General features: G+C 38.2%; 4 protein-coding genes and 4 non-coding genes across 11 annotated transcripts in view; 6 read left to right on the top strand and 2 right to left on the bottom strand.

Annotated features, from left to right (window-relative positions):
• Positions 1 to 3,864, top strand: part of slc1a6 (solute carrier family 1 member 6) — a 39,998-nt gene extending 36,134 nt beyond the window's left edge. The window contains exon 17 of the mRNA XM_077534509.1: positions 3,686 to 3,864. The gene's annotated coding sequence lies outside the window, so the exon portion shown is untranslated. The remainder of the gene's footprint in view (positions 1 to 3,685) is intronic.
• trnap-cgg (transfer RNA proline (anticodon CGG)) lies at positions 1,497 to 1,568 on the top strand. The gene has a single exon. It is a non-coding gene; the product is annotated as a tRNA-Pro (tRNA).
• Positions 1,920 to 1,991, top strand: trnap-cgg (transfer RNA proline (anticodon CGG)). Its single transcript has one exon. It is a non-coding gene; the product is annotated as a tRNA-Pro (tRNA).
• On the top strand, positions 2,427 to 2,498 carry trnap-cgg (transfer RNA proline (anticodon CGG)). Its single transcript has one exon. It is a non-coding gene; the product is annotated as a tRNA-Pro (tRNA).
• Positions 2,611 to 2,682, top strand: trnap-ugg (transfer RNA proline (anticodon UGG)). Its single transcript has one exon. It is a non-coding gene; the product is annotated as a tRNA-Pro (tRNA).
• A 1,200-nt stretch (positions 3,865 to 5,064) lies between the features above and the next one.
• Positions 5,065 to 7,185, bottom strand: pole4 (polymerase (DNA-directed), epsilon 4, accessory subunit). Its single transcript, XM_077534514.1, has 4 exons — positions 6,772 to 7,185; positions 5,791 to 5,875; positions 5,535 to 5,576; positions 5,065 to 5,338 (listed from the first exon to the last, which is right to left on the bottom strand). The coding sequence occupies exons 1-4, from the start codon at positions 7,021 to 7,023 to the stop codon at positions 5,325 to 5,327; spliced, it is 393 nt and encodes a 130-aa protein (XP_077390640.1). The 5' UTR covers positions 7,024 to 7,185; the 3' UTR covers positions 5,065 to 5,324.
• LOC144027182 (serine/threonine-protein kinase NIM1) lies at positions 6,689 to 13,276 on the top strand. 2 transcript variants are annotated; one of them, XM_077534510.1, is made up of 5 exons: positions 6,689 to 7,338; positions 7,945 to 8,041; positions 9,271 to 9,597; positions 9,882 to 10,153; positions 12,283 to 13,276. In XM_077534510.1, exons 2-5 carry the CDS (start codon positions 8,020 to 8,022, stop codon positions 13,033 to 13,035), a joined length of 1,374 nt encoding a protein of 457 aa, XP_077390636.1. In that variant the 5' UTR covers positions 6,689 to 7,338; positions 7,945 to 8,019; the 3' UTR covers positions 13,036 to 13,276. The 2 variants fall into 2 exon arrangements, with proteins under 2 accessions (XP_077390636.1, XP_077390637.1); XM_077534511.1 differs by lacking the exon at positions 7,945 to 8,041.
• Positions 13,277 to 20,810: 7,534 nt separating this feature from the next.
• Positions 20,811 to 25,294, bottom strand: ccl25b (chemokine (C-C motif) ligand 25b). 3 transcript variants are annotated; one of them, XM_077534518.1, is made up of 5 exons: positions 25,166 to 25,294; positions 24,906 to 24,993; positions 22,813 to 22,930; positions 22,550 to 22,664; positions 20,811 to 22,358 (listed from the first exon to the last, which is right to left on the bottom strand). In XM_077534518.1, exons 2-4 carry the CDS (start codon positions 24,967 to 24,969, stop codon positions 22,550 to 22,552), a joined length of 297 nt encoding a protein of 98 aa, XP_077390644.1. In that variant the 5' UTR covers positions 24,970 to 24,993; positions 25,166 to 25,294; the 3' UTR covers positions 20,811 to 22,358. The 3 variants fall into 3 exon arrangements, with proteins under 3 accessions (XP_077390644.1, XP_077390642.1, XP_077390643.1); XM_077534516.1 differs by having other exon boundaries at positions 25,066 to 25,221; XM_077534517.1 differs by having other exon boundaries at positions 20,811 to 22,355; positions 25,066 to 25,221.
• Positions 25,295 to 26,903: the final 1,609 nt, after the last annotated feature.

Here is a 26,903-nt window from a genome sequence, read left to right as displayed (position 1 = left end):
GATGGAGTACAAGTATGTCCGTGCATGCGTGTGTATGTGGGCACGCGTTGGGGACGGGGTTCAAGAATTTGACCCAAGAAATCAGGTTGGAATCTCAGCTGCAAAAACATACCTTCCACATGAACACAGGTCTGCTTGTGAGCCAGAGACATTTTCTGCATAGCTCTGCGGCGATTAAAATATCTCCTGTCAAGGTGTGCAGACTCACAAAAATGCGGGCAATCAAAAATAAAAGTTACAGTGAGACGCTAATGTGTTCCTTTTACAGGGGGGTTGTAGTGAGGGGTGGGTGGGGGTTGCCTCCTGGAGAGGTTGTAGGGCTCAAATCACAGCTCTCATAGTGCCGAAGCGATCTTGCTGTACCTGGAAGGGATTTCCAAGGGATAAAATGCACACAGGCAAATAGTTGATCTAATCTTTGCTATGGCGCAAACAAAGAGGTGCGTGATTCAGAGAGCAAGTTATGTGAAATTGAACACAAATAAATTCCACATTACAACATTCTGGGAATTATTTGGATCAGCCAAGAAGCAGCATTCTTGTTCTTAATGGGTGTGTTTTCTTGCCTTGTATTGGTCTCTGCGGTTCACATTCAGCCAGAGGTGCCATATTTGCACATTAGTGCTGGACTTCAAATAACTGTTGTAACTTGTTCTGTTCAATTGCAAAATGATAGTGCGAGAGCTGCAGTATGAGACCTAGTTGAACTAAAGACCTATCCTCGAATAGCACAACTAAAATGTACATGTCAATGAAAATGAATGGTGCTTATCTGTTAGGGTGTGTACTTCCATCATTTTTGTAACGCAATGTGCCGACAGCCGTCACATTGGCCGACGGATTGGTGTATCGAGGCCTTTAGATGTCTCCAACATGGGTGAGGATCAGGCTTCTCCAGTTTGACCAGACCATTTGATACACCTGTGTTGCAGGAGGGTGACATATAAAACACATAGGACTGTGGCTCCTGAGGACCAGGGACGCTGATGTTTGCTTTGGGTCCGAGAGTTCTCTGGGTTATCCCTAAATTTAGTTTAAAGGGATACTTGACTCATTGAACAAGTTTCATCAGTGAAAGTTAATATTTTGTCCAGAATTAATTTTATAACTTCATCACTTCTCATGTACAATTAATACCTTTAAAAGGTCATTTTTCGACTTGCTGTCAACTGATGATGACATCACCTGTGCTGAGGAAGTAAGTAACGGCCAATCATGGCTCACCTGTTTTCTGGGTTTGGTCAGTAAACTGAGCCATGATTGGTCGTTACCTACCGCCTCAGCACAGGTGTTGCAGTCGACAGCAAGTAACAAAACTACTTTTTAAAGGTATTAATTGTAGGTGAAAAATCATGAAGTCAACACAATTCTAAACAATATATTAAATTTTTACCTCTGAAAATGGCTCAATGAGTCAAGTATCCATTTAATTTCCCTTTTCCCGTTATGTGGCTTGTTGGTCTCGTGTACGAACAACACAGTAGTACAGTACATGTGGCTTGTTGGTCTAGTGGTATGATTCTCGCTTCGGGTGCGAGAGGTCCCGGGTTCAACTCCCGGACGAGCCCTTAGTTTACCCTTACTTTAAACTGGTCTGCTGTTTGAATGCGAGAGGTCCTGGATTCAACTCCTGGACAAGCCCTTAGTTTATCCTTACTTTAGTCTGTTTGAAAGAGTATACGCTATTTAAAGTACTAACAACACAGAAGTTCAATACATATGGCTTGTTGGTCTAGTGGTATGATTCTCGCTTTGGGTGAGGTCCTTGGTTCAATTCCCAGACGAGCCCATAGTTTATCTTTACTTTAAACTAGTCTGCCGTTTGAAAGAGTATACGCTGGTAAAAGTAAGAGCAACACTGTACAATACTCGAGGCTCGTTGGACTAGTGTACTAAGAACACAGTTGTAAAATGCATGTGGCTTGTTGGTCTAGTGGTATGATTCTCGCTTCGGGTGCGAGAGGTCCGGGGTTCAACTCCCGGATGAGCCCTTAGTTTACCCTTACTTTAAACTGGTCTGCGGTTTGAAAGAGTATACCTTATTAAAGTACTAACAACACAGAAGTTCAATACATGTGGCTTGTTAGTCTAGTGGTATGATTCTCGCTTCGGGTGAGAAAGGTCCCGGGTTCAACTCCCGGATGAGCCCTTAGTTTACCCTTACTTTAAACTAGTCTGCCGTTTAAAAGAGTATACGCTGGTAAAAGTACACACACCTTATTAGTACATGCGGCTTGTTGGACTAGTGTACTAACAACACACTTGTACAGTACATGTTGGTCTAGTGGTATGATTCTCGCTTTGGGTGTGAGAGGTCCTGGGTTCAACTCCCGGACGAGCCCTAAGTTTACCCTTACTTTAAACTGGTCTGGTTGAAAGAATATACGCTAGTTAAAGTACTAACAACACACAAGTGCAATACCTGGGGCTCGTTGGTCTAGTGGTATGATTCTCGCTTCGGGTGCGAGAGGTCCCGGGTTCAACTCCCGGATGAGCCCTTAGTTTACCCTTACTTTAAACAAGTCTGCTGTTTAAAAGAGTATACACACCTCATTAGTACATGCAGCTTGTTGGACTAGTGTACTAACAACACAGTTTTACAGTACATGTGGCTCGTTGGTCTAGTGGTATGATTCTCGCTTTGGGTGCGAGAGGTCCTGGGTTCAACCCCCGGACGAGCCCTTAGTTTACCCTTACTTTAAACTGGTCTGGTTGAAAGAATATACGCTAGTTAAAGTACTAACAACACACAAGTGCAATACATGGGGCTCGTTGTTCTAGTGGTATGATTCTCGCTTCGGGTGCGAGAGGTCCCGGATTCAATTCCTGGACGAGCCCTTACTTTATCTTTACTTTAAACTAGTCTGCCGTTTGAAAGAGTATACACTGGTAAAAGTACTAGCAACACTATCACAATACATGCAGCTCGTTGGACTAGTGTACGAACAACACAGTTGTACAGGAGATGTGGCTCGTTGGTCAAGTGGTATGATTCTCGCTTCGGGTGAGAGAGGTCCTGGGTTCAACTCCCTGACGAGCCCTTACTTTAAACTGGCTTTAGGTGCGAGAGGTCCCAGGTTGAACTACCTGACAAGCTCTTAGATTTCTTTCAATGTGAAACTGGTCACCTCGGGTTTGAACAGTAATTTGGAAGGTTTAGCTCAGGGAGAGGGAACTCTGGTCCTCAAGAGCCATTGTCCTGCCTGTATTCCATATTTCCTTCCACCAATACAGCTGATTTGATGAACTGGCTCGTTATCAGGCTTCTACAGAGCTTGCTGATGATGATAACGAGTCAGCTGTGTTGGAGGGAGACATGGAAAACAGTGACTCTCGAGGACCAGGGCTCCCTACCCCTGGTTTAGCTGGTAAAACTAGCATGTAATCTGCTCAATAGGTCTGATAGAGCTATGATGCCGGGAGCAAGCTTCGCATGCATGCGATGCAGTTCTCTCCGTGTGTTATAAATTTGACTTGACATGTTACAGGAAATGTTTGTTTGTTTGTTTTTTTAGGTAAAAATATTATATTCAAGAACAAGTTCATTGTTGCAAGATTGTAACCCTCGATAAGATAAGCAGCATAAAGAATGGATGAATGATAAATTTATTACTTGACCTGAATAACATTTTTTTTTTCTTGAAAACGTGTCGTTTCTCATGGAATTTCATGTTTCTATATTCAGAATGGGCCATGACACTTTGGGAAGTGCTGGTTTATGAAACCAAAAGTGACCATCAGGCCAACCAGTCCTCAGATCTTCGCTCTGTGAGAGGGTTTAGATTTTCTTCTCACCTGAGATTGCCTTAATGGAATGTCTTTATTGACTGTGGAAATAAAACAATGTCCACTCCTTCCACATGAGATTATGTGTTTTTTGTGTGTGTCAGTAAGACATTCCTCTGTAGGGAGTTGCCTGGTTCACTCCTGGAACCAAACATCTGTGATTCTCACAGTTCTGTTTCATCGGCAGCCGAAACACTAAACCCAGAAAATCAGCTTAAATACACTCAGACATTTATTTGGAAAATTCGTAGTGCAACAACTTGCGGGGGCTTGACTGTTACTGGAGTGTGAACGAGAGCACTTTGAATGTGTTTAACGAATGCGGTCAGCAAGAACAACACTCAGGGAGATCCTAGAACATTCCGAATGCAAACTTGAAACTCGTGAGGTTGTTCTCAGTGTCACACAACAGTTGCTGTGTGGTGCAAAAACATTCAACCTTCACTATTTCAACTATTAATTGTTTGTGCTACACTGCAAGTGTGTAAAAGGCCTACAGCAATGTGGGGACACAATTTGGCATTTATTTGTGTAATTGTAAAGAAATAAAATTTAAAATTGTAGTCATAGTAGTGTAAAGTCACAGGTCAGGCTGGTCAAACTTGGCCAGTTAGTCTATGTGTGAGTTTTGGCCTCACTGTGAGCGTTCTCATTTTGTGTTTGCATTTAGCTGGTTGAATAAATGGCAATGTATCTGAAATACCGGTGAACGCATCTGCCATGTCATATGTAATGCATAAAGACGATTACGCTTTAAACATTTGTCCTAACTTCCAGCTCATTTAAATGTTAAAATTTATTTCAGGCCTGTAGCCTCTTTTACAGTTTTAATTTTTAATCTGAGCCTAAAATGTAAATTTGTTTCCATTGAAAATAGAAAAAATTATGAGCTTTGGGACATTTTCGTCATGTACAAGCATGCTCTCTAAAAGTGATACAAAAACACACAGTCAGCACCTTGGACAGCGGTCACTTTAGTGACAAACCTTCAACATGGTCACCTGACTTGAAGGTAAACATCTCAACTAGAGTCCATAATGTGGACACTGATGGAAGTTTACCTTAATACAAATAAAAATACATTTAACATAATCATGATACATCAATTCACTCTTGTTTTCTAATAAATTCAGGACTTTATCAAAATAGTGCCACATTGAATGAGTAGTGTAAAAACGACTAATTATCCAAATGCAATTTGTGTGAGGAATACAAAAACATGTTCATTTATTATACATAAAACCATACTAATAACTCATTCTGAATGGGACAAAAAAGTAGGCAGGAACTTACTTTTATTTCACGAATAGCAACATTTCACCAATATTTACAAACTAATGTACACTGGCAATGGCCACACGTATTAAATGTAAAGAATGGCCTCTCTCCATCAAAAACATTTATTTTTATTATAAAACCAGACATAAATATCCAAATGCTGGGAAAAAAAGTCGCAGAAATTTTCACATTGTATCATATCCATAAAAATGAAAAAAAGTTTATTGGATGATTTCAATTCGGTGCTCCTGAGGTACTATTTAATCCAACGTGCCTGTAAAGAAAATAGAGAACATAATATTTAAAACAACACAAACATGATCTGCGGCTATTGATATTGATAAAACTAACGATCAATACTTTAAGGATTGCTAGACTCATCTGACTGTTATGAACTCCTATTTTTGATGTTAGCAGAATAATGCTGCCCACGAGAGTTGTGCCACACCAAGGAAGGACAAAAAGCTCACCTTCCAAAAATGCAAATTCGTCTATGGCCTCGATTGCGTTATCTGCAGAAAAAAATAATGGGTCAGTAATCTGCAATAATCAACTTCAGTATGCCACCTTCACTAGACACTTCTGCTATTAAAGAGCTAATAAAGCTTGGTTTTCCTTGAACAACAGACGGAATTTTTATTTTGGATCTTGTTTGATCTTACAGGTGCACCTAATAATTTTGCCTGAATAGAATATTATCATGTTTTGTTCCTTATATTCACTTACCCAAGTCTTTTCTTTGTAATGTCTTTCTCTTGCCTTGCTGTGCATACACCAAAGCATCTTTTGCGATCATCTCAACAAACAACTCCTGTGGAGCAAACAGTCTAGTCAAAATCCAAAAGCCAAAAGAAGAAAACACTTTCATTTCAGGTACAGTGGCTTTATTTAAATTTAGTTCAGGTTTTAACTAAGATCAAACTTTGTCGTTAATATAAAATGTCAATTTATTTTATTTTTTAACAGCTGAGATTCCACATGATTTGCACATTGCTGAAGTTGTGAAAAAAAATCACAAATTATTTTTAAAAATATATTTTCTCAGAACCACCCGTTTTATTGTGTTGCAAATACTGTAGTACAGACATTCTACGGCCAGCAGAGGGAGCTTCCACTTAATGAATTAAAATAGCAGCAGAAAGTATCTCTACTTCTTAAACTTAAAATTGGCATTTATGTGCTTCACTGGAGTGTGGTACCCCTCTTAACCAAACCAAGAATATTACATTAAATTGCTCCCTTGTCCAAAAATTGACAAATGATGTTTCTACCAGATTACAAGTGTTGGGTGTAGAATGAAACCCATTTTCCCCCAAATTGTATAATTCTTTATCAATTCTCTGTCCTGTTTATCCTCAATAGTGGTCACCATAGAGCCAAAAGATACGTTGCCTACTGATGTAAACATTGTATTGTTAAGTTGTTCAAAGAGCTTAAATTATAGAATGACAAAAATCCTACGGTTGAAATGGGTTTTTTTTGTTTAAGTTTTTTTTAAAGTTTAAATTCCGTTCTACATTAATAAAAATAAATCAATAAATACAAATGAAACCAGATGATGACGATATTATGAGCACGCAGATTGACGTGGGAAATCACGTTATTTCACGCCGCAAAAACTAAATCTCGCGGGACTCAATCCTTACGCGACAATCACAAGGAATATCCAGTGCTTGGGGGTCATTTTGTTGGTCTGGGGTTTCGTACCGTGGCTTTAGCGATAATGAAGACAGATTCCTGGCTGGCGAGGGACACATCTGGGTCGGTCTTCATCAAGGCCTTGATGCGGGTCAGCGGTAGCTTGGACAGCCGGTTGTGGCCCACGGCGGCCGCGGGGCCCGTCGCCTGCTGCTGAACGCCCTCGTCAGGCGCCTCGGCCGCACGGCTCTCCTCCTCGCTCGCGCAGCGGTCGGCCTCGTGGTCCGCGGGGGCGACGGGTGCCGCCACCGTGGCTGCCATTTTCTCCTTTTCTTCCACCGTCGTTAAATTTGGCAGGAAACAGAGACGAAACTGTGCTTTTGCCGCGACATGTCACAGATGAAAACAGAAGAAGCGCACTAGCATGTGCTTCCGTTCGCTCTGAGCTCTCAGTGCGCTGATTCGTCGGAAGGCTTTGCGTATGTCCCGCCTTTTCCTCTCCCGCCAACTTAATAGTGGTCGACGATTGGCTAGATTGGAAATCAAGACTTTATTATTGGCTAGCATTGAACGCCCATCAAATGGTTTGCAGTGGACTACAAGAAGGTTGAAAGTAAATTTCATACATGCTGAATGGTAATGTATTTATTTTCCATATTGAAACAAAGCGTAGTTATTTTCATGCATTTGTATTATGTCTTCACCAAACGTGTAAATTGAAATGAGAAATACTTTATTCGGTTTCAAGCTAGCATAATAATGATATGATAACTCTTTTAGATGTACTGTACTTGCATATACATTTTTGTATTTCAAGGGATCCAATGATTCTTAACCGAACTTAAAATCAACAGAGATGAAAAAAAAATAATAATAATAAAAAAAATCATGGCCCAAACTGATTATATGGACTGGCAAATGCGGTGCAAATACATTTGAAATAAATGTGCCTAAATGATATTTAAAGACAGCAAGGTTACATTTCCCGCGACCCTTGTGAGGAATAAGCGGTCAAGAAAATGGATGAATGGAAGATTACATTTCATGAAACACAGAATATAATGTAACATTACAGAAAACAAAAACTAAATAATGAATCCTAATAAACAGAGGCCCCCAAAATAATTTAAAAAAATATAATAATTGGTTTAACTCTGTGAAATTGTGTATGCAGCATTTTCATGTTTGCATCTGGTGCCAGAGCCAATGAGCAGTCACTGTCCACTAATACGCTGTTAATAGGATTGAGGCTCATCTAAAGAAGCCACATACACCATGTACAGTCACAGTCAGGTGTTAACAGCCTGAGGGAACAGCATGAAGGACTCACAGAATAAAGGTACATCCATTTCCAGCAAATACATATTTTGTAGTTTTGCTGTATGGTTTTCGCTAGACTTTGTAGATCATTTGTTGTGTTTTATTTTACTTTTATTTTTTTTAGAGCTGGGACAAAGTAGAAAAAAAGAGTACTCTTTTGTGATACATAATCTCTACGCAACAACACTATTTACGTTCCAAATGTTTCCATTGCTTGTTTGATTTGTTTTTGGTTCAATACCGAATGGATCCTCAAGGTGGCACTCCTCAAATAAAATTGTGGGGAAACATAAAATAACCAATTTGTAAATCTAAGCTTATAAGTTAAAAATAAATGTGTACTATATTGTTTCATTGATATTCTATTTTTTTAAACACATCAAGAATATGATTGACATAAACCATTACTTGTTTCTAATATCTACTGTAATTTATCATTATAGGCAAAAATATTATGACATCTTATCATGGGAAATCATCATTAGTGGACAATTATAGTGCGTTCTATAATGTACAGTATTTTTTGTTTCTTTACATATATATTTTTGAACTTTTTTTAAAAATCAGTTCAATTACTCCAGCAGATTTAAAAAGAAATTGCATCAACAGCATTAAAGACTGTAGGGAGTGTAAATATTAGCTTGCACTCGGGATTTTCCCACATTTGCTTTTGTTGGGCTATTGCAGGTCAGTGCTCTCTAGGTCTCCTTTATAAACAGCACAGCCTCAATTTACATCTAACATACTGCACCATACGCAGCAAAAGAAAATGACTATATCTCTTTAGCTCTGTTATGGAAGTCTTCCATTGTGACCTGGCTTCCAGTCTGAGCAGGCTTCCACAATTAGAAGAGGCATCCTAACGCTGTTTCTAAAAGAGTTAATCCTTGCCATTTTGAGGACTGAGTGAACCGGCTACTGACTAATTTTAACCCACAATCATATGGGACATACTGAATGCCGCATAAGCTTGGCGCCACTCTAGACTGTGTTTTAATGAACATTTTATAGAATTTTGTGTGAGAAAAATACTTTGATTAGAATAAAGGGTTGAGATAATGGCAGAAGATATTAGTGCAAGGGTGGGCATTCACCGCATTCAGCACCAACAAAAATGTGCAAGTTTTATTATATATTGTAAAGAAAAACAATTAGAAGGCAGTTGTAGATAAGTTAATAAAAAAGTAGCCAACATGTACATGCTAGTTTTCAAACATGCGTCCATGCTGTCTGTTCTCTGTCCAACAGCCATCAAAAATAAACTGTGGCCCAAGCAGAAAGCGACTAAAAAACCCAAAGATGAGTCCCCGGAGGTGGAGAAAACAGCCAAGCCGCCAACCTCGACCGCCTCCCCCGCCTCCACTTCTGCCACACGAAATGGCCCCCCGCAGCTCAGCGAGGCCGAGAGGATACGTCTGACGCCCTTCGAGAGGATGGTCTACGACATGGCCCACAACGAGAGGATGGTCAACGACCTGATCCTGGGCCGCAGGGTCGGATTCTACGAGCTGCGCGGGGAGATCGGCCAGGGCAACTTTTCATCAGTCAGACTGGGCATCCATGCCTTGACTAAAGGTCTGCTATTTTTATTTGTTTATCCTACCAATCAGCATGTGACTCTCTTTGTTTAAGCTGTCATATTATTGAAAATGTAATTTTGAATTGCTTGTACATAGATGCAAGGGTAGTCTAGCAATACAAGTGTGTAGGTGGCATGAATAGCCTATGCTCTGCCCTGGTTGTCATTGTAACAAAGCGATTTGAGTGAAGAATTTTAGAGGCCTTTTATTAAGACTCCTGGGAAATCTTTTAAATTGTAAAAAAAACAAACATAAATTTGCCCTCCTGTGCTTTCACAGAGAGAGTTGCCGTCAAGATCATGGAAAAGCAGCACAAAGCGGGTAAGGGTCCCCAGCCGTTTGTCTCCTCGGAGATCCGCTGCATGGAAAAGTTGTGCCACCCGAACGTGGTGCGTCTGTACGAGGTGATGGAGACCAGCAGGAAGCTGTACCTGGTGATGGAGTACGGCAGCGGCGGTGACCTGTTCTCTCGCATCACCAGCAGGGGGAAGCTCAGCGACCTGGAAGCCAAGCTGATTTTCGCCCAAGTGGTCTCTGCTGTCAAACATATGGTGAGCATTAGTTGCAGTCACACATTTTTAGCACCACAAACTCACACGCAAAGCACGAAGCAAACCACAAAACCGCTGCGTGCTCTGTGAAGTGGTCAAGAAGAATTCACTTAAACGTTAAGTCATCTTTATTTACATGTACTCATTAAGCATTGCCTATAATAAACAGGCATGAAGGATTCTCAGACAATACATAGCTAAATATCGGCTACACTGCCGACTGTCAATATTATGAACAACTGTATGCAATGAGACCCATACAAGAGCTGTGTCAAGAATTTAGTTTTAGTTTTGATTGATTGAACAACACAATATTATTGTGCTTCAAGTTTACATAGACTGGAAGTGCGAGGCATTTATTAGAGGGAAGAGGTTTATGAGAGAAGCTTTACAGGTATTTATAATAATGCGCCACTTCACAAAAGAGGTTTCAAACTGTTTACCATCAAACAAAACATGAAACAGAACATTCCACGTTGTAGATTTATAAAACAACCTCACAACCTTGCCTTAAAGGAGAAGTCAACCCACAATAATATGTTCTATGCCACCTCACTAGTCAAAACACGGCATTCTGATTAATATTGTGTTTGTGGAATAGGAATTAAGCAACATAATCCATTTTTTATCCATCTCATGGGGTAGCCATTTTGGTACTTGCTGTCAACTGACAATGACATCACAGTTGCTCAGGGCTCAGGTAACGACCAATCACGGCTCAACTTGCAACTGCCACATGACCAAACTCAGAAAACAGGTGAGCTGTGATTGGTCGTAAGGTGTGCCCCGATTGATCATTACCTGAGCAACTGTGACGACATTTTCAGTTGACCGCAAGTGACAAAATGGCCACCTTAAACGTGATGTCCAAACTGTTTATTTCCTTAAATTCTATTTTCCAAAAAATATTATTGATAGGGACGTCACAAATGAATCATTTTAGAATAGATTATTTTTATTAAGTTCAAAGTAAACATTGTCATCAAAATTTTCATATAAGCCAGGATCAAGTGTCGTCTTGCTACCTCAATTGCACCTTACAGCTGTGTAGCTGCTCCGGTGGCCTGCTGGCAGTCGATGCGATGACTTACAGTATATGAAAAAAACAAAAAACAAAAAACAAAACAGCTCCAGCTGTTACTTTATTTTTTGGCCTTTCTTAGTTTAAAGCGACCCCAAACCTTGGACATCTTGTTTTCTTTTTTTGGTATTCATCCATGTACATGGACAGAGGTGAAACATGGTTCTCGGCGGAGCAAATATGGTTGTAAAATGAAATGATAATTATAGCTTTGGGGTAGAAATTTTTGCACCGGCCAGTTTTTGTGGTCAATTTTTTTTTCCCCCTAGATCGAGTTATTATGTTTTAATGAAGTACTATATTATAAAGTGTGGTTATAATTGCAACATTTATTCTGGGACAGATTAATGGTGGTCCATTCATTTCAATTGGAGATAGACCATTATGTTTATTTATTTATTTTTCAGGGTCAATACCGATATGGATTATTAGTTGTCAAAGAGGCTGATGACAATCAATATTTGTAAGCTGATATTGATTGTACTAAAAGGAAAAATATTGGCGTTAAAATAAAAAAAAATGCAAACCCCTAATTCTTAAATTAAAACTTTAAGCGATACTTGATTTGTTGAGCCATATTCAGCAGTAAAAAGTTAATATTTTGTCTATAATTAATGTGTTAACTTTTTCATGAACCGTACAATTAATACTTTTAAAAAGTAATTTTCCTACTTGCTGTCGACTAAAGATGACATCACCTGTGCTGAGGAAGTAGCTAGCGACCAATCATGGCTCGTTTGCTGACCAACCCCAGAAAACAGGTGCACCATGATTGGTCGTTAATACTTTTTAAAAGTATTAATTGTACATGAATAATAATGAAGTTATAAAATTAATTCTGAACAAAATATGAACTTTTCACTGCTGAAAATGGTTCAATGAGTCAAGTATCCTTTTAAACATGTAAATAGCTCCCTGTTGTTTTCTACAGTAAATCAAGTTTTCCAGAATTTTTCCTGAGAGTTTATGTACAAAACAAAACATTTGTTGAGGTGTGAAAGTGAAAGTGTGTGAGAACACTGACAAGTCTTCCTGTGTTCCGTTCCAGCATGAGAACAACATCGTCCACAGGGACCTGAAAGCGGAGAACATCTTCTACACCACCAGCTACTGCATCAAGGTGGGTGACTTCGGCTTCAGCAGCGAGCGCGCGCCCAACGAGCCGCTCACCAATTTCTGCGGCTCACCGCCGTACGCCGCCCCCGAGCTCTTTCGGGAAAAAGGCTACATGGGCTGCTATTCGGACATCTGGGCTTTAGGGATCGTTCTGTACTTCATGGTGACGGCCACGTTGCCTTTCTACGGGGACAACCTGAGCAGGCTGAAGCGTTGCATCCTCCAAGGGGCCTACAGCATCCCCGCGTACGTGCCCGACGACTGCCAGCTCGTCATCAAGGGCTTGTTACGGCCCGTGCCGGTGGACCGCTCGTCTCTCACCCAAGTTTCAGACGGCGCTTGGCTCAAGGGGATCGAGTACCCTGATCCGTATATGCCCCTGCCCATGGCCCCGGCCCACTTGGCTCAGGCCGCCAATGCCCTGTGCGAGGAGGAGAAGGAGGTGAAGACTCTCTTGTCGGACTTGGGGATCATAGCGGTTCACTTGCAAAACAATCCCTGCTCAGACTCCAAAAGCCCGCTGACCGGGACCTACCGCATCCTTCTTCACCGGGTCCAGAAGAGGAAGTCCGTGGAGGCTGTCGGTTATACGGCGATTCGTCCAGATGACTACAAAAGTCAGGCCCGGTGGTGCGTCGCATCTGTGGACAAACACAACCCCTCTGCGGTCTGTGTGGTACTCTAATAAAGTACTACCTTGACTATACGCGTGCCACAAACTACCAGTTTTTCAACTTGCAAGCAAAAATCCGAATTACAGTATGAGTGAGCTTCAGACACTCTGCCACTAGATGACCACTAGGTGGCAGCGAACGTCAACAGCCACCATCAGTTCACATGATTTCCTCGCAGGCAGTCTGTTTTGTGCTTGCAATTTTTTTTTTTTTGTGCGGATATTTTGCCAATAAATAAAAAAAATAAATAACCATGGGTACGAATAAAGTGATTGCTGCGACGTCCATTGAATAGAGCGTTAAAATCATGAGCATGAGTATATAGTACTTTTATGATATTTCACTATAGAGGACTGTCTCAAAAAAATTATAATATTGTGATAAAGTTCATTATTTTCTGTAATGCAATTAAATAAGCAAAAATGCCATACATTCTGGATTCATTACAAATCAGCTGAAATATTGCAAGCCTTATTGTTTTAATATTGCTGATTTTTTTTTTTACTTGGTCTGAGGAAATATTCTAATATTTTGAGATAGGATATTCGAGTTTTCTTAAGCTGTAAGCCGTAATAAATAATAAAAATTAATATTTAATTGCTTTCCAGAAAATAATGGACTTTATCACAATAATCAAATTTTATGAGACAGTCCTGTACTTGTGATGTCAAACTCATTTTTGTCAGTTATTTTGCCTCAGAGGGCCGTTATGACTGAAACCGCAAAAATCGCCTTATCTTATTACAATATACCCAATAATTTAATTGATAACTAATAGGGTTGTGCATTTCATCAATAAAAGACGATAAGATATGTATCTCTACATGGGGTGTGATACAGTTCAAAGATGGTACATTAAAAAAAATGTAACAATTCATAACTGATTTTCAGATTTAAATTGGTTTTTGTTACGACCCGAACAACTAGTTTTGAAATTAGAAGTCAAGCAATAGTTTGTTCAACTATTCTTCAATTCAATTTAAAAAGAAGTTATGTAAAAATAAATGCTTACAATTGTATTTATGATTTAGTATTTACTTACTTATTTTAACAAGAAATATGAAGTAGACACGCATGATCTGGCTCCCGGGACGTGAGTTTGACACCGGAGTACTATATTGAAGCAGAAGGAGTCGATACAGTCTGATGCCAGACGAGGCCAAAATAATCCATTAAAATAATTTATAAAATGTTGACCTTCAGCCATGAAAAAAAAAGGCAAAAACCAAAACAAAACTGAAGAAGGGTTGAAACGGATTAATGGCATTTGCACTCATTTCAAATGGGGACATTTGATTTCTGTACTCACTTTTGCACTTTATAAACTCACATAGTGCAATATTGAATTAGAAAAGGCAGACGAGTAGGAAGGTTCAGAGAGTTTTTTTTATCTCGGACATTTCTCCAAAGTAATGAGCTGTGACTCGCTGTGCCAGCATTACTCAGTTTTTAGTGTACTGATGCGAAACATTCATCAATCACTGCGCTGCTATTCTGTCCGCCGTATCTTGCAATCTTCCTTAGTGCTAATCCGAGGCCATAGTTAATCGCAGCAAGGGGGGTCTGGTGGGATGGGGCGCCTGGGAACATGCTCGCTCCAACAGTAATGAACGCTGAGACTGGAAAAACATGTCAGTAAAAATGGTGGAGTCAGAGTGGGACCACCAACACAATCCAACAACACTTGCACAACCTGGTTTTTATATCCATCCATTTTTATTATTTTTTTTGGATCATGTTTAATTCATATTTAACACTATTGTTACTATTCTAGTTGTAGTTTGCAGTACTTTTTAAATGTATTATACAGATGGCTTTTATTTATGCATTGATTACTTTAAAAATAGTTAAATTCATGCCTCTAATTTTCCTCAGGTACCTGACAATTAACGTCTGTCAATATGTCAATCAAAAGAGACTTCATTTTGTACATGTTGTGGCTGGTCAAATATGAACCCTAAAATGCCTTCATTGAATGCACAACATGATGTGCGTATGTTGTTATAGGCTGTACTCACTGTTGGCCAGTCGAAACATGATTGAGCCTACTCTTAGTTAAGCCTGCGTGGACTATGTCTAAAAACTGGCGCAAGTAGCTTAACATGATTTTGGTGAATTTGATTTGGGAGAGACAGGCATTAATGTCTTTGTCAGACCCTCTGAATCGTAGAAATCATTCATTAAATTAACTGATTTTTTTTCATTTAATATTATTACTATCATTATTAAAGTTTTTAAATCATCCCACTTGGCTCGCATGTAATGCTGCACCCTGAGTCCATGCAGTACGAATAGTTTGGTTCACTTTCCCTCTTCTGGCACACTTAATAGGTTGACGTGATACAATTACTGTAATGATATTATTATAGTAAAACTCGATGCAAGAAGCAAGAAAATATTCTGACAGTCAGTCTGAAAAGTCCAGGTTAGAAAATGGTTACACATGTCAGCAGTTTTTAACAAGCACCTTATATAACACAACAGGAAATAAATGATAAAACATTTTGTAAAACAATAGTCAATATGAAACCTCTGTGACGCATGGCAACATTATTACACTGTACAAGTCATATAATTATGCAATCACTCTTCTCACCAGTTATTTGTGCAAAATAGAAATAACAGAGCTATTGTTAGAAATTATCCATGAGAATCTCAGCCCGAATGGCCAATTGTGAGTTCACCCTTAAATGTTTGTATCAATTGTTCCTTAATGCAGTAAGCTCATCTTTTCATTGTTCCTATCATTCTCTTAAAAGCATCTTCTTTCCTGTGTGCAATAATCTTTTGAAGACCTAAATTAAATCAATTCATCAATATGTAAACGTTGTGGTCCGTGATTTGCAGATTCCCAACAATGTGTGCAGGCAGTAAAACAAATAAACAACGAATGCGTACTATAATAAAAATGTTCAATCTTCGAGTAGTAAATGCTAATTGTGCAATAAAGACAACAAATTACAACACAAGAGCGCCATATGCGATAACCTGTTTTATGTTACGTCTGTGTAAAAGTGGCGTTTCAGGAAACATTTCCTGTGGCGAGTTCAAGCTCTTAAGTTCAAGTTGCAAAACCTTCAGATTTGAATTCTTTGGACTCTTAGCGTGTCCAAATTATTTCATGGTAATCTTTCAACACCTGCGCTCTTTGGCAGCCAATTACCGTCACCTTGCAATGCCTTGCCAGGCCTGCCAGCGTCTGATCAGCAATAATCACGATGATGATGATGATGATGATGAGCTTTTTGGAGGTTTTTATTTTTTTTTATTCAACCGTGTTCCCAGAGGAATGTGTGTGGGCAGAAGTCCCAACTTGTTTACATACTGTACAGCTCTTGCTCAATACTCATGTGGTGAAAGTCCTTGTTATCATTTCCTCTTGTGGTAACACAATTTGTCACTCTCAAATTGAGGTTCACAAACAAAACAGCCGACACAAACACAAGCAATGACCTGCTTCTGTCTGCGCTGTGCTGTAGTCAATTATTTACACCGAGACGTTCAAAGGGTCAATGAGGACTTTGTTGAAATGTTATTTCCTGGAAATACGAAAATGGAAAATTTTCTCCAATAATATATAAGTATAGCCTACAAAACATCCGTCAAAAGTGTGAATGAACTTTCTCCCGTTATTGAATGAGAAAGTGAGTCCAAAATGTTCACTGAATGCAACAGTAAACACCGTGCGACAATTGTTGTGAGCGCATCGTCCCCAAATAAACACTTCACCTAAAACAAATACGTACATTTTCCTGAGGATGCATTTAGTTTGTTTGGTACAAACAAATCATCATATATAATAAATGCCTACCATCAAATAAATGCCTAGTTTGCCTACATTTTTCTATAACATTTGTACTAATGTAAGTTATTTTTTGCATGTATTTGTGGTAAGGTATTTATACGGATGCATTTAATTAAATGATAAAATGTGTCAGTGCACATAAACATCCTCTAAATAAATGTCTCACCTCAAATAAATGCCTCCCCTTAGGGAAAACTTTTATCTTATTTTTTTTAAATTGTTATATCACTTTTTTTTTTTTTTTTTAATAAATGCCATGTATTAAATACCAGAATAAGCTATAACATACATATTAGCGTATGTAATTCATATTTATAAAGTAAATATGTATTCTAACATTGTAATGCTTATTTTATATATATTAAAAAAAAGTGCAAAAATATTAAAAATAGATCAAATTTGAGTATGAAAATGTATTTTGTCAAATAAAGGCATGCGACTTATTGAATGCCTCACCTCAAATACCCCCAAGAAAAAATAGCAGGTGGTTGTAATATTTGACCTTTAAATATTTGAACATTATTTAATAGTGGGAAGAACAATACATACTGTGCTCAACATTTTTATTAGACTACCTGTTTAACATACAGTACATGTCTGTTGTGTATATTCGGAATTAACCAATCACATTCAAACTCATGTTAAAAGGGAGTCGACAAGCATGTGCTTTTCAGATTTTGTTAATTGAGGACAGGCAATACTTTTACACTGGATCATTGACCTTTTATTTTTTTAGATGGTTCAAAATCTCCCTCTTGCATTCGAAAAAGGAAGTCTTTGTTTGTTATAATTTAACCAAAAGCCAGAAACTGTGAAGATTAGTTTTTTTTTTTCTTATCATGTGGGATGCTGAAACCGAAAGATGTCATCTGTTTATATTTGTGGTTGACCAAGAATCTTTTCACTTCTGAATAACCCGCTGTGTTTGCACAAGCGCTATTACCTTTTATGGACAATTTCCTCTCAAACTAAGCAAGAACACAAAATCAACTGCCATGTCATCTTCACATACTAGCTGATGCGAGCATGTTTGGATTGTGGCTTCTGAAAGATGCTTGAAGCTACTTTTGTATGTGCAACATGAGCCAAATATCTTTCAAGGGAGATAAGCGTCAATGAATAGAACACGATTGGTGCAAGATCTAACAGGTCTGACTGAACGACTGTGACATAATCAGCTCTGAATACATTGTCAGGCGTCCAGTTTTACCAATCCAAGTGCGCTCGTTTCAAAGGAGCCGCATCGTGGAAACTTTCACTTCCTAAGCCGCAGCTGAGGGGCATGTGAGGCCAATCTTGGTTTCTGTTTCCTCACACAATGGACTTATTACGATAAGAGACTCATCTGCTTTGTCGGGTGAGATAAAGAAGGGTTGTATTCATTTAGCAATGTTTATTATTGGTGCAGTTGTGCTGTAAGATGCAGTGCAGTTCTAAATGTCATTTTGTATTCTAAAAGGATGATGCCATTCGTGGGTTGGGGCGTGCTTCCAACTTATACGTAAATAGTTCGGTGTGAGAGAATAAAATGAAATTAATTCAATGAAATAATTACCCAGCAGTAGAAGGAAATCCTCTGATAGGGATCAGTCATTTTCTATTGTCTCCTTTCCTGATCTTGCTGAACAGCAGCTTACTATTGCTCAAGTTGTGACTCTCCAGTTTCCCCTCTTGAGAATTAGCAGGTCCCATGCGTACAATGAAGATCGCATTCAGTCCATTAGATATCCTGCCAACAACTCTGTTGAAAAACATCCTCAGCTCTGTTTGTCCATTTTTTCTCTTAATGATCAGTCATTTCTGGTTGTGTTCCAGCTCGCTCCGTTTCCAGTTAATATGCGGCCCTGAAGAGGATAAATAGTTTAGAAAAGGGATGGAATGGATGGATGTTGCAAACGAGCCACTATGTTGAACAGATGCAATGTTTTCAATAAGTTTCAGTCTTTTTGCATTCCTCGTAATCAGCGTCTTAGACATGCTGGTGGCTTCTGATTCTGGTCAGGACAGGACAGGAATGGGTTAGAATCCCGTCTACCAAACAACATCTTTTCTTTGATTCTTAGCCCCCATAAGTCGGTCAATCTCCCTTTCCTGTGGTGTTCCTCAAGGGTCAATCTTAGGGCCCCTCCTTTTTGCACTCTACGCGTTTCCGCATAAAGGTGCCATCAGCAAATTATGCCAGGAACTATATTCCTGCTTTGTCGTCTCATGTCATGGCCAGGGATATAATAGTTTGGGAATTTTTCATTTAGTTAGTTGTTATTTCGTTTTGTGTTTTGTTTTTTTAAATTTAGTTAGTTTTAATTCGTTTCCATGGTGGTTCTGTTAATTTTTATCAGTTTTAGTTATTTAATAAATGCTTAGTTTTAGTTAAATTTTAGTTACAGTATTAGTTTTTTTTTGTTTTTTTTTGTTTTTTGTGTGTGTGTACTTGTGCGCAATATTTAAAAAAAAAAAGCACCATGGGAGCGACCTCATCTGAAGGTGGTTTTCTATTTGCTGTTGCTAGATGATGTCGCTTCTGTGTGACACACTTTCAAATGTCCTTATTCTGGTTAATATCAAAATAAATTTACTTAAAATCATATTAAAAATCATCCCCAAAGGCTCATGCATTAATTAGCAAAGATTAAAACGAAAAACATTTCGTTTCATTTCGTAAACAGAAAATGTAGTTTCAGTTACTTTTCATTTTTATTTTATTTCCTTAACAAATTTTAGTTTCAGTTTTTTCATTAGTTTTAGTTAATTAAAATGACCTTGGTCATGACAATATCAATGTTTCAGTGGCTCCCTGTTCATTTTGCAATTCAATATAACAATTTAACAATCATTAACAGACGCCTCAATGATCAAAACCCTCCTTACTTGAGCGATATGGTGTAATTTTATTGTCTCTGTTACATCACTGTGGTCCGCTAACTGCCTCATACTATAAAATAAACCAATTCATAAAGGCATGAACGTGCATAGTCATGATAGTCACTAAAAACGCATAATCAGCTTAAAAAAAATAAATAAATACATAAAAAACACTAGCAATGCTAAGCTAGCATTAGCACCGTAAACAAGCTAACATTAACCATGGCTGCTAAATTTGTAGCATGAATTATTCATAATAGAGTAAGGTATGATTTTTGGAATGTACAACTAGAACATTTGGGGAGAAATGTTGCTAATTCCTTCTCGCTGCAACTGAGGGCCATTCACTTTCATTCTGATTAGTTTTTGAAAATGAAAGGGCATTGTTTTTATTTTCCAAAGTTGGATATTCTGCCATACTCTTGTTGGATCTCATAAGATTGTGTTTTTTTTAGAGGTACCTAATATTTTGGCTAGTATTGTTTAGCAGACTGCTTTGCATCCTGCTGGCTTGGCAGTGTGAAGAGTACACCACTGGCTCACATGACACTGTAAGAACATTTGTTTTGTCTTTTTTATTGGCAGACAGAGTGGAGACAAGGAGTTAATAGTCCCTTAGCCCTCATAGGTCTTGACACCCCTGGCATGGTACATGCTTTTTGTTGTTTCGCAATCCATCTGCAGCCAGATAATCGGGAAAGAGCTAACGCCAAACTGGGTTTCTTGTAAGAACACGTTGTCACATCCCATTAGCGGCACCGTTATGAAATATTACCTGCACGGCCGCGTCTTTAACCTTTGGGTCAGTCCTCTGACGCTCTTGCTTCTAAAGAAAAACAGCTTGGGTAGACCACTGGAGGTCGTTTGGGTGAACGTTCAAGGTTGTGTTTTTTTGGATACTTGTACTGTTTACGCAAGTCTTGCCAACAATCAGGAGAACGCTAAGCTCAACATGACCCAGCAGGCCTTGCAGTGGGGGCCGAACCGCGTCCGCTTGATAGCAAATTTAATCATCATTGACAAACGTGCTCTCTTTTTGGTGGGAAATAAAAACAAAACCACAAGAGGTGGTGGTGCTTTGTTTCACACAAATTAACTCCGATAATGGGGAACAGCTGCTTGTGTGGTTAAATGAAAAAGGTTGTTTTTTTTATTCCATTCTCATGTAATAAGGGTTATTACTAAGTACAATTGGAGTGCTATTACAAAAATACAAAAATTGATTTGCAAAAACACTTTGCGCCTATCTACAAAGTGGTCCATTGCTATACGTACATACACATACATCATGTACATAATGTTAAGCACAAAATGATTCATACACCGACCAAATTGTGAGTTGGTTTTGGTAAATTCTATCAATGACTATTAGGGCCACACTGAAAAGAAAAATATGAGAATAAAGTGGTAATCTTACAGGAATATGTTGTTTATTTATTTATTTATTTATTCAGTCATATAATTGTTTTACTTTTTATGTTGTAATTTCATGAGAGTAAAGTCATTTTAATAGCTAAAACACGTCATCTTTAAGTACAGTTTGTTGATTTTCTTATTTAGGAAAAAAATAGACAAACTATTAGAGAATATCATATATTTATATTTTAAAACTATATATATATTTAGAAAAAGTTATATTTAGCAGTAAAAAGAAAACAATGTGGTTTAAGTGGTTTGTTTAATTTGTTTAAAAGTATCTTTGAAAAAAACGACAATAAAGTCCTTTCTTTAAATGTCGAATTTAAATTTCTTAGTAGATAAAAAAGTCTGTTTTTCATAGAAAATAACATAGAAAACATTTTACTTTTCTTTAGAAAACAATATTTTAAAGAAATATAAAGAAAATATTTTTATGTTGTTGTGATGTGACAAGAATTAAGTTTTTTTGTTGTTTTTTTTTAGAAAAAATTTATGCTTCAGAGAAAAGTGTTTTCCATAGAAAAATGTTTATTTTTCAGATAATCTCATTTTTCTGTTTAAAAAAAAAATTAGAAGTTATATTTTTAGAACATTTTGTAAGAAATGTATATATTTGCGAAGAACAAAATATGAGAAGACTGAGAAGCATTTTTTTTTTTTTTTTACATTGTTTGATACATTTTGATGATTTTAGAGGGCAATTTTTAGTATGGAATATTTGTGGTAACTTCTAGCATCAGCTAGATCATTCTAACCTATACACTAGGATGTACATGTATTATTAAAACAACAAAACAAAAAAAAGATCATGAATCATTTTGGACACAAATCATTTCCCGGTAAAATGGCATTTCTTAAAAAGGTCTCAAGTCTTTTGCCAAGTTCTTGCATCATTTCCCGCTAAAAGCGCATTCAGCAGATAAAAATTCACTTGCACTCCAATTGTGTCGAGTCTATGAATCATTTTGGCTCCAAGTGTCCATCCACAACCCAAAGCTGCCCAAAAGTGGCTCATTGCTTGCAGGCTTTTTAAACATCAGTGACATAAAAAGATAACAAGTCATTTAGCGTTGTCGTCGTGTGCTACTGGTGCCTAACATACAAGACAAGGCATGTTCTAAGTGTGAATTACATTCTTTGTCAGCGACAGGAAATGGCAACTTTACAAGCGCCTAATGCAATCCATGTGCTTTCGGATGAAGATCTTCCAAGCCTCTTGAGTCCGGTTCATCTCCTGTTTTTCTTCTGCTAGACAAAAAAAAAAAAAAATGCAGAAGTTAAATTTTTTATGAAAGCCCCGTTTTATTTCACGTACATTGGTGTCTTGAGATCAATTTCAGCGGAGAACATTTGATACACAAGGTTTCACATTACGAGTGTTGTCGTGAATGAATTCAACTTGTATCTCAAGGCACCACGGTCACTTGCTGGATTTGTACCTAATTTTGCTGCATCATTCTCAGCCTCACAACCTCCATCAACTGCTGGACCCACTGTTGGTCCGGGTCGGCGCAGACGGTGATCTTCCGTCCTGATTTCCTCTTAATGGTAAACCTGCACACACGCACACCCATCAACATCTTCCAACCTTTGAATCATTCCTCATCAAGAAGGTCATTTGCTTTTTCCATTTCTTGCTGCCAGATCATTACGAGTCGCAATTGTGTGGCTGAAAACGAAAACAATGAGCTTACGGACTCACACGACAGCTCTGATGTTGCAATCGCCATCTGTTTCCTGCATCCTGTAGCTCACCACGTTTTTCTTTGCCTTCTGCCTCATGCTGCGCTCGTGGCCCAGGCAGCAGTTACCGTAAGAACCTGCGCAGGGACGGTCACATGGTCACATGGGACGATAATCAGCCTCGTTTGAGAGAAAGCGGCTCTCAGCATGCATGATGAGTAGGTAGCTTGGGGTTGGAGGAAGATGGCGTGCAGATAAGATTTTTTTAATATTGTATTGTGAAATGATTCATATCTCTGTGATTATCAGACAATTTTGCCATGTAGGATCCTGTTAATATCTGACAATATTTAAAAAAATGTACTTGCTAATTATTTTTTGTAAATGACAATTTAAATAAATATCTATTTTACAATAAACATTTTTATGTATTAGTTGAAGTACATTAACTCTAAAAAATAAAAAAATAAAAAAAACAACAACAACAAAACAAACAAAAAAAGTATCTGGACAATTTTGAATGTTGAATTCACTTCCAGGCTTGTTTTTGGAATGTAGCAGGAAGCTGGCAGACATGAAAACGCCACGGAAGAAAGAACCTGAGCTGAGATTCGAACCCAGAACCTCTTAACTGTGAGGCGGTTATGCTTGACCAGTGGTGGCTGGTAGGCCAGAACTGACCCGTCAAGGGATCCAATCAGGCCCTCATCACTGGCACAAAAAAAACAAAAACAAAAACAAACAAAAAACCTGCAGTTTTTCCCCACTAAAATTACCTGTTGTTGTTCATTTTGTCCACTGGAGGGCGCACTAACAACCACTTAAATGACCTTTTGAAATTTGGCTGCTCCTCAGGATTGAATGCAAAAAAAAAAAAAAGAGGCTAATTTCCATCCATCCATTTTCTTGACCACTTATTCCTCACAAGGGTCGCGGGGGGTGCTGGAGCCTATCTCAGCTGGCTTTGGGCAGTAGGCGGGGGACACCCTGGACTGGTTGCCAGCCAATCGCAGGGCACCAGGCTAATTTTTGTGAAGAAATTTCAGATTTTAAAATAGGATAACAATAAATGGTGATATTTTCAGATTTGCACCAAAAAAAAAAAAAAGAAGAATATATTGACTGGTTATTTATAGCTTATTGACATACTGGTCCGGCCCACACTTGAGATCAAATTTGGGTGAAAGTGGCCCCTGAATTTAAATTACTTTGACACCCCTGTCCTAACCACTAGTATTATTTACAGAAAAATTATGAAGCTTTAAAATATACATACAACAATATACATACGCATGCTTGGAGTTTTGTATGTGTGTGTTGTGTAGATGCAACACGTTCTAAAATTATTTACAAATTCAAAATTCCCCAATTAAAATCAATGTGATAAAATATGAAAATATCAAGTAAAATTTAAAATTACATGCACAGTTCCAGATTAATATTTGGACACGCTTCCTCGTGCAATTATTAAAGGAGAAAGTATGACATTACTTTCTGGGATTATGACAGTGAAATGGACAGCTGTGACGCATCAAAAATTGTCAAGCTCATTTTGCTGGGACTCTAGTTGGATTATTCTGAGAGAAAAATACATTTATTTACCTAGAGCACATTTTACAAAAAAATAAATAAATCATTGGGTTTGTGCACAATGTCTGACTTTTTTTTTTCTGCCTTTTTGTCTAGTTTTGTCAAAGAGCAATTCATGCTCCTCTACTATGGAGACAGGAGTGCCAAAATGAAAAGGAAATACAAAGAAAATCAATAAAAGAAAACATCATCAGCACATTTAAAGTCATTCCAGTAACAAGGTGCTTTGTTTCTAATGAGCACAGTAATCCCACATTAAAGCCTGAGGTCATTTCCCAACCAAGTGAACAAAAGAATGTACATTACAAAAAAAAACCCAGACGAGCTTCAATTAAAACAAAAGTACTCATAAATAAATGCACATGTCAACTGATGTTACTATTAACAAGTGACCCTGCGGTGACGAACAATGCGTTTAATTGTGCCGACTAATGTGCCCAAGCTACAAATCTTTTTTTTTTTTTTTGTCTTTGAATGCCAAGCACACGCTTGAACCTCGCCCGCGCTTGCGCTCGCACTGACCTTGTGCCACACACACTGTGGTGCAGATGAGCAGCACCAGGAACAAAAGCGCTTGGAATTTCATGTCCGCTGTTTCCGTTCTGCTTGGCTGTGCATGAATAAAAGACAAAGTCTGATTAAGGGGATTAGCAAAAAAAAAAAAAAAAAAAAAGGTACAAACCATAAAAATATTCAAAATGTTCATTTCTTTTCAGGTTTGCAGCTGTTGCATGCCAATCCGTGCATCTGTGTTGCATCAACTGCCAATTTGAGGAACGTACCTGCTGATTGTCATTCACAAGGTGGCCTGCCGCACAACTGCCTGCTAGACAACTGCGGTGCCGTGTTGGAGATTTGTACTCTTATTGTGCAAGTATGAATTATCCCCCCACTCCCACCGCATCACCCTGCAGCCCAGTGGACACACACACACAAACACACTCCGTCGCCACTCCTCCTCGAACAAGCATCACCCACTTTTGCAAATACGTAGTTTAACATGTTGCACAATAGTAATGGCTTTGCAGCACTTTTTTTTATTTTTTTCTTAGATAAGCAAACGGTATCAGCGCAACCGCCGTCATTGGCTTCTGGTAAGGCTTCAAGTGTTGCAAGTTGGTACTTAATGCAAGTTTTTATGTGGAAAAAGGGAAAAATCCTGAACTGGTGGTCACCTCATCCCCTGCAAAGGATTGATTGAATCCAGATGTTCCTAAGAATTGCTGACGTGGTTGGAGTCATAAATGAAATATGTGTTGTTTAACCTTTCATATCTAACATGGGGGATTTATAAATGGCCGTTATAAATCAAACTGTATGTATGTGCGCATTTGGTGACTATGGTGTCACAACTGGTAACTTGAAATCTTATTTATCTAGTGGGGACTTAATCCACCTCTTAATAGCACAACTTTAATTAAAAAAAAATTACAGAAACCATTAATATGCACAAACATAATGTAACAGCACACAACTGGAGCTCAGTATTTATCTCATAATGTGAGAAAAACATACGCTAAGTGTTTTGCTATGACTGACTAATCAGGGGAAGGTCAAATGCTGATGTCATTGTGGGCCAACTATGTGGGCCTATGAGGACAAATTTGAAATTTGATTGGTTGGAGAAATATTCCCATTGATATTTGTAGTTTAAGGTTTAAGGATTTGATTGACATGGTATCACCTAGAGGATCAGATCTATTGGCCACAATAAAATGAAAGAAAACACACTGTGCACATACTGGAAGCATCATTGGAAGACAAATGAACAAAGTGTTGGGAATACAATTTCAAATAAATGACCCCAACCCAAATTTGAGTGTAATTTGTAAATTGAAACCTTCTGCCTTCAAACCTAATCAAGATTCTAACCTTATCTTGAAACACGATCCTACAGTTTCATTTGAAACACTAGCACTAACCTAATTTCAAGCCAGAACTCTTAACTTAAATCTCTAGTTGTGCCTAAATTGATATCATAATTAAGAACTGTGCTGCATAAGCCCAACAAAAACAAGAAGGCGCCACCATGTGGCACAGTGCCACACTGCGGATTGTTTCAAACTGTAACCATGAATTGAAAGCTCAATCTCGAATAAATTGAAACTAATGGTCTAAATTATTGTTACTGTCACTATTACCTGTGAAATCATCTGGCAGAAATGTGTGTCTATGGTTTCATTAATTTAATGTTTTGCATTTGTGAATTATAATAATATGAATATAAATAATGTGATTTGAAGCCTGTCAAAGGCTTGGGGGAGGTGAGACTAAAGCAAATGTAAGAACTATTGTCAATGTAACACCACCACCAAATAATAGAAATAAGTGAGTAACAAGTTAAATATACGGTGTACATAGTGCAGATGCATACTTAGTATTATTTGGCAAAAGTACATTTAATAATGTACTCATGCATTCTTTTAAATAAGGAAAGGAAAACTACACTAGCACGGGAGACATCTGCTGGTTACTCGCTGTACTGCTTTCCAACGTATACAGCATTGACATCTTATACAA

This window comes from Festucalex cinctus, chromosome 10, assembly GCF_051991245.1.
Source record: "Festucalex cinctus isolate MCC-2025b chromosome 10, RoL_Fcin_1.0, whole genome shotgun sequence".
Classification (NCBI taxonomy): Eukaryota; Metazoa; Chordata; class Actinopteri; order Syngnathiformes; family Syngnathidae; genus Festucalex; species Festucalex cinctus.
The sequence above is the reverse complement of the archived record's forward strand: the minus strand, read 5'-3'. Positions and strand labels throughout refer to the sequence as shown.

Excerpts from the sequence above, each read along its gene's own strand:
- ccl25b (XM_077534516.1), bottom strand. The coding sequence starts at position 25,089 with ATGAACATTTTGAATATTTTTATG. Across the intron at positions 24,994-25,065 it reads ACATTTTGAATATTTTTATG|CCAAGCAGAACGGAAACAGC; the intron begins GTTTGTACCTTT and ends ATTCATGCACAG. Across the intron at positions 22,665-22,812 it reads TGCAACATCAGAGCTGTCGT|GTTTACCATTAAGAGGAAAT; the intron begins GTGAGTCCGTAA and ends GCGTGTGTGCAG.
- pole4 (XM_077534514.1), bottom strand. The coding sequence starts at position 7,023 with ATGGCAGCCACGGTGGCGGCACCCGTCGCCCCCGCGGACCACGAGGCC. Across the intron at positions 5,876-6,771 it reads TCATTATCGCTAAAGCCACG|GAGTTGTTTGTTGAGATGAT; the intron begins GTACGAAACCCC and ends TTTGCTCCACAG. Across the intron at positions 5,577-5,790 it reads ATTACAAAGAAAAGACTTGG|ATAACGCAATCGAGGCCATA; the intron begins GTAAGTGAATAT and ends TTTTTTCTGCAG.
- LOC144027182 (XM_077534510.1), top strand. The coding sequence starts at position 8,020 with ATGAAGGACTCACAGAATAAAG. Across the intron at positions 9,598-9,881 it reads CATCCATGCCTTGACTAAAG|AGAGAGTTGCCGTCAAGATC; the intron begins GTCTGCTATTTT and ends GTGCTTTCACAG. Across the intron at positions 10,154-12,282 it reads TCTCTGCTGTCAAACATATG|CATGAGAACAACATCGTCCA; the intron begins GTGAGCATTAGT and ends GTTCCGTTCCAG.